This window comes from Quercus lobata, chromosome 4 (assembly GCF_001633185.2).
Source record: "Quercus lobata isolate SW786 chromosome 4, ValleyOak3.0 Primary Assembly, whole genome shotgun sequence".
NCBI lineage: Eukaryota > Viridiplantae > Streptophyta > Magnoliopsida > Fagales > Fagaceae > Quercus > Quercus lobata.
Window position 1 is genome coordinate 31,878,390 of NC_044907.1, and position 12,427 is coordinate 31,890,816.

Genomic DNA, 12,427 nt, shown 5'->3' on the forward strand with positions numbered 1-12,427 from the left:
TACTTTTGATTGTAAGAACAAAAAAATCCCAGGAGAAATGCATAAATAACCATCTCACCACTATTACTCTCCAATCACGAACACCTGTGTGCAAATCATAAAAGCTGTGCTCGATAAGGTATAGCACTTGTACAACAAAATTCTTAAAGGTGTCATTGTACATTAGTTAAAAGAAGCAAAAAGAAAAATGAAAAAAAAAAAACGAAAAATATTATTCAAAAGAAAAATAAAAAATACATGGTTGCAAGCGTGTTTTCTAGGAGATGTGGTAGTTATATGATGTAACTCCTTAGGTGATAGTCACTTTCAAATTTATGTGATGAATAATGTAGAAAGCATGTTTATTCTCTGTTTATATATCACCTTGTGAGTAACTCATGCACTTGCTAGTTGCACACACCACAAGTAAAACTTTGTTAAATATGGTACATGTGATTGTGTGTTATGTTTTGTGGCCTACCAAAATTAAACTTCTCAATGTGTTTAATGCATTTTTGGGGTGTGAGAAAAGAAAAGAGTGAGGAAATTTGATATAGTTGAGTTTTTCTTTGAAAATTTTGATTTTGAAGATCATTTGAAGTCATGAACATTCATGCCATATCATAAAAAAAAGGTTTTTCAAATGATTCTACAAAAAAATTTTCCAGAAATTTTCAAAATTTTTGTGTCTTTGAAATTTGACCAATCGAACCTGTTTTCGACTTATCGAAATGTGAAGGAGAAAAATAGCTTTTTCCTTTAAAAGTCTCGGGTCCCTTCGATTCTTGCCTGATTCCTTTCGATAAGTCAAACTTGTTTTCATGTGTATTTCGATTCCTACTTGATTCCTCTTGACTGATCAGATTTCGAATTTTAAAAACAAATAGGAATTAGATCCGACTTTTTCAAAAGAGCTTTTGTTCTATCTCTTCGATTCCTCTCTTGATTCCTCTTCTCAAAAAAAAAAATTTTGTTGTTTTCATGGTCAAAGATTCAAAGATTTTCTTCATAGACTTAAAAGTAAAACTCTTTTAACCTTCCTTTTTCATCTGTTTTACATGATTACATGCATTTTTCATGAAATTTTAGGGCTTTTCGCATATTTCAATTTTTGGGCTTTTTGTTGAAAATAGGGTTTTTGATCAATTCTGAACCATGGGTTTTTGTTCATGCATCATTTAAACATGTTTCATATACTTTAATTTCAAAATTTTTTTGTTTAATTGAAAATTTCGAAATTAGGGTTCTTAGTTCTTGAGAAATTGGGAATTTTGTGAAATTGAGCAAAATTGAGTGAAATTGGCTTATGATATTGATGATTGAGTGATTATAACTTGTATTATACTTGTTGTGTTGTTCAATTGGTCAATATAAGGATTTTTGAGAATTAGGTTGTTCAAAATTGTGGATTTTCTAAAATTCTTAAATTTCCTTTGTCAATTTTTCAAATTATGATGGATTTGGACTATTTAAAAGCATTAGATCATGCATCATATGAGTTTAACTGTCATGCATCATATAGTTTTTTCAAATTGCATGTTATCTTGTCTCTAATCCTTCTAATGTAGTCTGCCCTTGGTTTTTGTTGTTTTCCTTGTTTTTGACTCTCAGACATAGCTTCTAAGGTTGGTAGGAAATTCAAAACTAGAGCCAATAGGAACCCTGGGTCTTCCTCTTCCGGTTTAGCCTTAGGTGATAGAGATTGTTTTCTATCTTCTAAGTGTGAGGAAACATATGAGACCTTGACTAAATATAGGTCTATTTGGGGTGAGAGGGAGATAGTGTTGAGTGAACTAAATCTTTCTATATGTAGGAACTTCGTGTCTAGGAATTGGGTTTCCTTGTGTAAGGTATCTGATCCTCCTCCTATAGTCTTAATTAGAGAGTTTTACTCTAATCTCTCTTTCTATTTTGAGGTTACATGTGGTCATTATTTGACTTTTGGATCTGTGGTCAGGAGTTTACCATCACTAAAGAAATTGTTTCTGAGGCTTTAGGAGTACCTTTAGTTCGTAAACCCACATACCCATACACTGAGTTTCTTGCTGTTGATGATATGATGTCTCTTCTTTGTGGTCATCTTGTTTCTTAGGGTTCTAAACCAAGAATCAATTCTTTTGAGTTCACTGAGCTTAACTCTTTATACTTAAGGATCACATGTCATAACATCTATCCCATTTCACATGTTCATATTGTTCCCATAGAGAGATGTGCTTTCCTTTATGCTTTCATTACTAATGGTTCTATGTGTTTTTTGTCCATGTTTATACAAATTATTGTTGATATCTATAGGAGTAAGAGTAAGAATCAGAAGTTATTCTTTCCAATGTTCATTTTTAGGATTTTAAGGTTCTTAGATTTGCCAGATTTTCCTCCCCTAGAGTTAATGCATATTACTGCCCCTATAGGAGCCACCTACCTTAGACAAAGACAGGTACAAATGAAGAATGCTGAGCAAAGCACTGGGACTTCTAAGAGATCACGAGGAGATGTTGCTACTACCTCTGGTACTATGCCTGCTACTGAGGAGACTTTTGTGGATCCGATTACAACTGTGGATCCTGTTGGTGATGCTGAGGATGTTAATCCTACAGTTGCTCCTCTGCTTGCACTTCGTGCTATGATGCAGTCCATCATGACTACTTTTGTTGCTCATGGACAACTTCTTGATGAGTTGTTGACGAAGAGTGCCTCGTTGAGGGCTATTTTATGGACTACAGGAGTGCTTTTCCACCTCCTCCACCCTTTGAGGATTGATTTTGCTTTTGGCAATACGTAACAAAAAGGGAGAGTAGAGTTTAGGACTTTTTGTACATAGGGGGAGTAGACTTATTGTAGATGATGATGATGAGGTTATTCATTTTGATGTGTTCACTATCTATTTACATGTTTTGTGAATTCAAAGTTCAAATTTAGATTTAGATTGTTATACTGTATTTTCCACACATGAGTTTATGGATTGTTTTTAGTATTTTAGGAAATTACAGGTTAATTATTTCTACAACTATTGTCTATACTAGCATCTAATAGTTAGTAGTTGTGTGAGATTTGTATTAGGGCAATAATTTGTATTTGAGCTAGTTTTTGATTTAAGCATTACATGTTGTATGTGTGCTTTGTCACGAATTGCCAAAGGGGGAGATTGTTAGGTTCTAAAGATTTAGAATTAAATATTTAGAATCATTATTTTTTGTGTTGGCAAACTAAGAACAAAACATGTCTAGTCTAGGTGTTTAGGCAATGCTTAAATAAGGTTGTTTCAAGTTTTGAAGTCCAGCTGATTGCAAAAAAGAAAAGTGAAGTTCTGTCTTTCTAGACCGATCGAAAATCGCAGGCACAGTTTCTACAAAATTTTTAAACAGGCTCAAAGCCCACGAAAACATTTAGGGTTTCACTAAAACTTCTCCACATATAAAAGGAAAACCCTAGCCACATTTTGGGTGTGCTGAAGAAGACTTGTGTGTTAGTCTTTGTGAGATTTGAGAGGTTTTGTACCTTCTAACTACAACCAAGTATTGGTAGAACATAGTTGCTGCATCAATATCAACAAGTTAAAGTGATTTGAAACCTTTGAGTGGGATCTCAAAGTCACAAGCAAAGTGGCTTGTGTTGTTGTAAATCCAAGAAGAGAAGGAGTCTGTGGATTTGGAACTTGCACGTGATCGTGTCAGTAAGTTACTATTGGAGGTAACAACAGATTTAGGGTTAAATCTTTTGTAAAAACTTCAATTCTCTTATAGTGGATTTACTCTACCTTAAGAATAGTTAGGTTAAATCTTCCTTAGGTTTTTACCTTGAAACGGTTAGTTTCATTAGTTTTCCTGGGTCATCATATCATGGTATTATTTACTTTTCCGCATCTTTGCATGGTATGATTTATTTGTGTTTAACCTAGGTCTAAAAATTAATCTAAGTAATTACTTGGTTAATAAATTAGGTTAAACAATCTGTTTTAAGGGGTCTTAACGAACATACAGTAACCATTTATAATAATTATCTTGGACCTACTTGAATTCACCCAATACAAGTAAAGTGTGTTTTATTATAGGATATGTCAATTACATAAAAATATGAACCTAACAGTTGGGATAATTTTAGGGGGTGGGGAAATTAGAGAGAAAATGATATATTTGAGTGTTTAATTGTAGAATAAAATGTGAGGGAAAACAATAGGGGCCTAGCTATTTTCTCCTAAGCCCATTAAAATGCAATCTCCACAAATTGGGGAGAAATTGGAAAGAAACAAGGCTGCAAAATGGTTGGGGTACCTTGAATTAAAATGCCCATTGCAAAATGTTTTGTTTTTATTTTAGCTTTTGTCTTTTTCTTCTTCCATTTTTGTCCTTTTCTATTGCTTCTCATTTTGGGTTTTTTATTTGTGTTCATCTGTTTTGGTTTTTTTCCTCCTCATTTGCGGGTTTTTATACTTTCTTTTTTTGTTTATGAAATGCTTATCTACACATAATTTTCCAATAAAAATATTTTATTACTTTTTTTTTTAATCTAATAGGGGTATGCAAATAAATTTTCACAAACTATATTTTTCTTCATCTCATTTTTCTTTTAAAAATCAAAAAACAAAAGTTTCTCTAAAAAAAAAAAAAAACAAAACAAAAAGGAATTTACTATTCCTCAACTTTTCATCCCAAAACCAAACATTAAGAGTAAAAATTAAGATCTCTTCTATCACCCACTTTTTAATCACCGACTTTTTAACCCCAACCAAACGCATCCATAATGCAACATAGGGGTGAGCAGAAAGTCACCGGCACCGATCCAACCGACCGGCACCGATCGTCCCGCACCGCCATTACAACCGACCAACGAAGCCGATGCCGATGATCGGAGTGCGAAGGTAGTTCCGATGCTGGTGCAGTGCAGTTGTCGGAGCTGGAAATCCGAAACCGATATATGCCGAACCGAACCGAACCGATTAAGGACAGCTAAGCTATACTTTCTTCAGTTCTTCGTTCTCCCTCTACCCTTTCAGTCAAGAAAAGTTCTTTGTTCTCTCCCCAAGTTTGGTAATTGGTACAGGTTTTGATTATTTATTTTTTTATTTTATTAATAAAACGTCGTCGTATGGGGGTGTTAGTAAAAATAAATAAATAAATAAAAGCAAAACGGTGTGTTTTATGCTAGGTTTTCAAATTCTGCCCCTAATATAAATTCATTCTTTTTGTCTCAGAATCCTTTAACTCTCTCTTTCTCTCTCGCCTCTTTGCTGCTACAACACTGAACCTGCTGCTCAATGCTCACCCCCTGCCAGTCCGCCGCAACACCGTTGGTGATTTTCATAGTCACAAACAATTAATCCATTTCTTCTCTCTCTCCACAAGTACTGACAACTCTTTTTTTTTTCTTTATTCTTTTTTTTTTTCTAGCAATTTGATTTTGAGGGAGACTAAGAGAGCTATCACTCTTCAATCATTCACTGAGAAAGATTTTGAGCTATAATCACTAATGATTCAAAATATTGCTTAGTATTTTCAATATTTTTCTTTTCAGTATTTTTGTATTTTTATTTTTATATTTTTTGACTTGGGGATTTTGAGCTACTTAGTAAAACTACTGTGGTACTGCCATACCTATTAGGCATTGGCTTTTGTTTATTTGTTATGATATATGTTCATTGTAAAGCATTTCTTTGGTCAAAAAAATTATTGATTTATTTATTTTTACATGAAAGTCGATATTAATTTTATTTGCATTACATTCTGATTTTAGTTGTTTAGGTTCTGCCTCTCTATTGAGTTGATATATATTGAGATTGAGTAATGTATATTGTTAGTGTCTAATTGAGCAATAAGTAATTATGGTATAAGTATGAGTTGGAATATGCTTTTGGGTGTTGGCTGGATGTAGAAAAATATTATTTGGCATTTTTACTTTTTTTTTTTTAATTGGACTTTTCTTTTGCTTCTAGTTTATGTGAGAATAGATTTTTGATGGCTTGCTAAATAAAAAAAAAAAATTTAAAAAAATAATTTTGTATTTACTTGAAATCTTGAACAGGTTGATATATTGATATTGGGCTTGAAAGCCCAATTTTTTTATTATTAAAAAAAACAGTTTTTTTTTTTTAATATTTCAAACTGACCAAACCGACTAAACTGCACCGCAAAAAACCACACCGCTATAGGTCGGAAAACCGACCGTAGGCGGTGTGCATCGGTTCCAATTATGAAAAAATTGATCTCTATCGGTTCGCTAATAAATTTGAGAAAAAACCGCCATTACCGAACTGCGCACACCCTTGATGCAACATGTATATTTCTCTTGTAGGTCACACCCGGGTCCTGCTTCTAGCTACCATTCTGTGTGATTAAGATGTAAGTGAATAAGGTCATGTGATGTTTACTAAAAAAAAATCAGGTCATGTCTGTGTGGATCATATTTCTCTTGTCACAAAGACTAAAAACAAGTCAAGACAACGTTAATCATTCATGGGGTGTGGCCATCCATTGTTTGTTTTCACCGGCCAGCTTGTGAAGCTGAATAGTAACAACCTTAATAATGTACAAATTAATAGTGCACAAATTAATGACAAGTAAATGCGACAGTTGTATGTTTGTCACAAAAGACGTGATGGTTATGACTTAGAGAAAATAAGGGTTGGGGGGTTCACTCAATAAATAGGAGGGCAAGAAGGTTTTGAGAATGGCTATGAAGTGTACAGAAGTAGAAGATTGTTTCTTAGATGAGTGAGTTTAAGCTATGAGTGAGAAGTGAGAGACTCAAATAGTATTAGCCTTGCTTCGTTGGACATGATCTCCATCATATTGTGCTAGCTTTTTCTTTCAACTACAATTTGCAGGTTCTTTTCTCCATCCTTTCTGTTTACATAGAATTTGCATGGTTCTTTAGTACATCGTTTCACTTTAATTTTGTTCTACAATATAAAGTTCGCCAAAAACTGATAATCTAGTTTATTTCTTATTTTTTATAATTTAGTAATTTAATTGAGTTCATATTTAAAAATTTTAATTAAAAAATATACATTTTAAGGTGGTTAATTATATTTTATAGTTTATACTTTCTAATGTGGTTTTTTCACTCAACTAATTAACTTCCTCTAACAAGTATTAGGAGACGCTAATCTCAAAAAAAAAAAAAAAAAAAGTTTCAGTAGATGCATTTTTTTTTCTCGTTGGAATGTAGATTAGTTCAGTCACTTCAATATAATATATGAGCATGAAGGAAAAATACTAGATAAGAATTATATAGAAACTCCAACTATCAACTTAATTTGACAAAAACCAAAAAGATTTTTGAATTATCAAGAAAATTTGTCCAAACCACTCCCTCCCCCAACCAGCCCAAAAGCCCTCCCCACTCTAGCAGGCAGTCAGTTGCTATTAGTGTCTCTACTTTTTCGACGATCCCTCCCCTCTCCACCCACCTCCCACCTCACCTATTAAGGTATTTGATTTAAACTGGATTTGTAGTAATATTGATGTCCTTTTCCACTGGCTTTCTATAGAAGTCAAGCTTCGGAAAATATTTTGATGAGCATTCTTAAGAATGCAACCTAATACTAGAAAATAAGAAGTTTCATAAAATACATTTTCAATTGAAAATATTTTTGAACGGAAAATATTTTATGTTGAAAAAAATAGGGTTCAAATTTTACTTTTTTTTCCCCATCATGTGAGGGTGAGTAGCATATAGACATGACAAAACAGGTCAAAATTTATTGACCCGACCCGATCCGTAAAATATCTAACCTCAATTTTGAGTTAAAAACATATATTTAAAATTATATACATAATTTCTTAAACTATTTACAATTAATTATAGACATGAAAATCTTGAGTTTATGATGTATTAAGTATTGTTTCTACCTTATGTGGTATAAGGATTTCATCACTAGAAAAAGCTACCATGACAATTTTTTTTTTTTAGGTAATTGCAATATACTACTAATCCTACAGCTCGAACAATTTCCTGCCTAAACCCCCAAGCACTTTGTGCATGGAGAAGTGTCAATTAATTTACAAAACTCTTGTTATGAGCAACTCTATAGGTTGTGGGTGTTGGTAGTCAGTTGTCTCCTCCCCCTCGCTCATATCTTAAATGATTTTCGCTCCCGACTCTCTTGCAACTTGATCTTTTGACTATGATATATTGAGCTTCAAGGATGCGTCTCCACACATAGGATGCATTTGGTTTCTATTACACCACCATGAAGGAGCATAATGCAAAGTACCTAGCCTTTAGAGCTTGGTGTAGTAACATACGGGTGTTTTAAAGAATTCACCTGTCCCAAAAGCTGAAGAACCTGTTTGATACATATGTTTAAATAACATGTTTGGTAGGATTATATTTTTAGAGTATTTAAGTTAAGTTGCTTATTTTAGAATGTTTAAATATTGAATTTAGAAAGCTCCTCATATCAGTTTTCAAGTACCAAACAACGTTACTTAATGGCATTGTTGTAAATAATTAAAAATTCATGGGACCTATTGAATTGACAAGACAACATAATTTTCTTTCTTTATTTCTCTGTTTGGCATGACTCTTCCTTTTTCTCTCTCCTGCACTTTGTTATTCTTCTTTCTTCCTCTTCTTCTTTCTTTCTTTCTTTTTTTATTTATTTATTTTTTGTCTCTTTCTCCCCTGCACGCTCTCTACTTCTTCTTCTTCCTCTTTTTTTTTTTTTTTTTTTCTTCCTCTTGCACGCTGTCTTCTTCTTCCTTGTTTTTATTTTATTTTATTTTTAAATTTTTATTGCCTCTCTTGCACACAGTCTTCTTTCATTGCTGCTGTGTTGTGGATTGTGTTAATTTGATATGTGGTATAGTTGTGTTAAGTTTGGAAGAGAAAAGAGGGAGATAGGATGAACAGGGAGGGTCTCTTTGATGAGCAAGGAGGGTCTGTTTTGTCAGTGAGAATAAATAAATATTTATTTTACTATTTATGTCAGAAAATATCTTCTTTTTTTTTTTAACATATACATACCAAACACAAAATTATGGTTTTTTACATTTTAAAATATGTTGTATGAAATATGGTACAAAACACTTTTTTTTTTTTTTTAATTATAAGTATTATTAACACATGTTTTCACAACACTTTTTAAATCATAATTTTCACATCATTTTGAACAACAATATTTGAAAACCATTAACAAAAATGCCCTAACTTATTGGGAAATTAGTTATTTAACATGGTATCAAAACAAAATATTCTATGTTCAAATCATGTCTCATCCACTCTAGCTACTTCCAATTTAAAATCTCATATGTTGGGCCTCACTTATTAAAAGAGTGTTTGAATCCACATGTGAGGAGAAGTATTAGAAATATGTGGTTAAATTAATAAATTTATCATATTTCAATAGCTTAAACTTTTGGAATAATGAGTAATTTAACATTTACAAAGCATGAATGTTGAGTTCAAAGCTTATAGGTCCTTAAACCCAATTCCACCTCTCCATTTTGAGGTACATTATGTACTCAATTTTTCCCAATGAATCTTCCTCTCACCCTACTTCTAACCCACAAAACCTTATTGATTACCATCTGGTCATAAAGAATTAAGAGTGATTGAAACAGCTCATGACATATTTAGAGAAGGACCGCTTGACCTATGGCTTTGATGAGTATATTCTATCGCGTATGTGATAGCAAATTCTCTTTCCATTCCTTAACTTTTTCAAATTGGCTTTTTTTATTTTCAAAAAGAATTCAGTTTTTGAGTGGCAAATGAGTGCGGGTAAGCCCAAGTATTTGCCCAGGATTTTACTTCCTTTGATGCCAAACTCAGCTTGTATTTTCTCCTAGATGTCCCTCTACATGTTCCTGCTGAAGAATATCGAAGTTTTGTCTCTATTCATCTTCTGGTCCAATGCTTCTTCATAGCCCTATAGAATCTCATGTATTTTCCACCTCGTCCAGGGTGGCATGGAAAAAGAGAATGTTATCATCAATAAAGATATATGCTTTCTAAAGTTTAGAATACATGAATTTGCATGTAAACATAATTGAGACAATTAAATAATGAAATAATCATAATGACACTTAACATAAAATTGAAGTGCAATTATAATATAATTTGAGTTATTAATTAAATTTTCCAACTTTTGCTTTTAGAAATTATATAAGATTTTTAAATTACCCGACGGTTGACACTCTCTAGACTATTAGATCTAGAAAACAAAATCTTATTCGTGTTGATTTCAAAATGGCTGCAAATGGTGCCTCATGGAATAAGTTTTGGAGTCGGTGATTGTATTCTGGTGCTGATGATTGTTGTTTGTCACTAGGAAAAGTTGGCCATGGCTACCGGTGCAACTGATACTTCACAAGAAAAAGTACTTCAATGTGAAGATACTATCATTGACGTTACAGACGTCAGGGACCCTAAGTGGGCCCCCGAGTGTTGCATCTACAAGGTCCCCAAAAGACTTAGCAAGGTAAAGGAACAACCCTACACTCCAAAGCTAATTTCAATAGGCCCTGTTCATCACAACAACGGCGAATATAAGGACATGCAAATGGTAAAAGAACGTTATTTCAAGGCGTTCTTTTCTCGGACTTGTAAAGGCCAGAAAGAGTTTGCATGCATCATTGAAAAAAACAAAGATAAGATCTGCAACTGTTACGCACCAGAGATTTCTCAATGCATCGAAAATGAAAATTTCGTGAAAATGGTTCTACTGGATTCTATCTTTATCATTGAGCTCTTCATGAGGAGTTATAGAGAAGAAGATGAAAATGATTACATATTAAGCAAATCATGGCTAAAGGATGGCATAATGCAAGACTTGATATTACTTGAGAATCAGCTTCCATTTTTTATTCTTGACAAGTTATATCAACATTATACAAGCAATCCTACTTTTCTTGAACTTGCCTGTAATTACTTCTTTTCTAGCAAGGAGATACGCTTTGAGAAGGTAATAAAACATTTCACTGATTTGCAGAGAAATTTCTTCCTCCCACCTAACCAAAAACCTGGAAATCCTATTGTACATCGACATAGTGCAACAAAGCTGGATATGGCAGGATTGATATTCCAAAATAGGAAAGGAGAAATGGCAGGATTGATATTCCGAAATAGGGAAGGAGAAGAAAAAAATAGACACTTACTTCACGTAGAAATCCAGAAAGGTAATAAATTGTTGGAAATATTTCCATGTTTCAATTGTTCATGGCTCTTGCATTGCTTACCATGCTTGAAAAAAATTCCTTTCCTGGAGAGAATGCAAACTCGCTTGCTAATCCCACACTTTGTGGTAGATAACAAAACTGAAGACCTTTTTCGAAATCTCATGGCTCTTGAGCAGTGTCATTATCCAAAAGAAGCTTACATATGCAATTATATCTTGCTATTGGATTTTCTTATCAATAGTAAAGATGACGTGGAGTTGCTTGTTGAGGAGGGGATTATTGTTAACTCATTAGGTAGCAATAAAGCAGTTGCCGACATGGTTAACAAACTTGGCCAAGAAATTGTGGAAGAAAAATCCTATTACCATGATGTTGCTGAAGATCTTAATAAGTACTACCGCAACTGGTGGAATAAAAATATGGAATCCTTGAAAACTGTTTATTTTCGGGATATTTTGAGAGGGACGGTAACTGTTGTTGGGGTCATAGTCCTTTTGGTGACTGTCATGAATTTCCTTAGGCCTTTTGTGTTCAGGCATATTTAAGTTTTGTTTATGAAATATTATCATATAAGTTGGAAGTTTGGCATTGCAAGTGTTGATTTTGAAATTGTCAATAAATTTTGTTTGTGTTATTATTTCCTTTCTAAAAAGTTCTACTTTGTACTTTACCTTTTGGATTCTCCAAAGTCCAAACGTTGTTTCAGCATCTATCTAGAGTTCTTATTTTCCGTAAAGTAAAGTTGTATCCTTTCTTTTCACTTTAACATCAGATTGTATTACATTTTACACCAACAATTGCATTCTGCTGCTGTTAGGTCAGAGAACATCGTTAGCAACCTCAGATCCACTTCCCCTCCTTAGGAATGTCCAAGAAGATTAAATAGGATGAGTTAACCCTCAAACCAATGATTCACTTCCATTCCTTAGGAAGAAGTGGAAGGCTAGTTGAGGTCCCCCAAGAATTCAAACCTAAAGTTTGGCAATCCCTATTGGTCCCCGGCTCAAGACCTGGGTCTTCCATTTATCCTAATTTTTTTTTTTTTTTTTGGAGGTTTCAAGTCTCTATCAAACAAACAAAATTAAGCTCCCAAAATTATACTAACAATCCAAAAAATGTAATAATTTTTTTAAAAGAAAAAAAAAATATACGTAGGTTTTATGAAGGTTTCACAAATATTGAGCTAGTAGAAATCTAACATAATTGAAATTCTAAATTTTTTTTTTTTTTTCATTTTTAAAATTGTTGTGAGTTAGAATGAATATATCAAATAATCATTGAAAATCAATTTTCTTAACAACTTGTAAAAGAGATATTGTTAAAACCTAAGTAGA

The 12,427-nt window shown here is 33.0% G+C and overlaps 1 protein-coding gene across 1 annotated transcript; it reads left to right on the forward strand.

Annotated features, from left to right (window-relative positions):
- The first annotated feature begins 6,577 nt into the window (after positions 1–6,577).
- LOC115983324 (putative UPF0481 protein At3g02645) lies at positions 6,578–11,730 on the forward strand. The gene is made up of 2 exons (XM_031105970.1): positions 6,578–6,796; positions 10,247–11,730. Exon 2 carries the CDS (start codon positions 10,259–10,261, stop codon positions 11,636–11,638), a length of 1,380 nt encoding a protein of 459 aa, XP_030961830.1. The 5' UTR covers positions 6,578–6,796; positions 10,247–10,258; the 3' UTR covers positions 11,639–11,730.
- Positions 11,731–12,427: the final 697 nt, after the last annotated feature.

What these genes read in the sequence shown, in the direction of transcription:
- LOC115983324 (XM_031105970.1), top strand. Translation starts at nt 10,259, where the DNA reads ATGGCTACCGGTGCAACTGATACTTCACAAGAAAAAGTACTTCAATGT.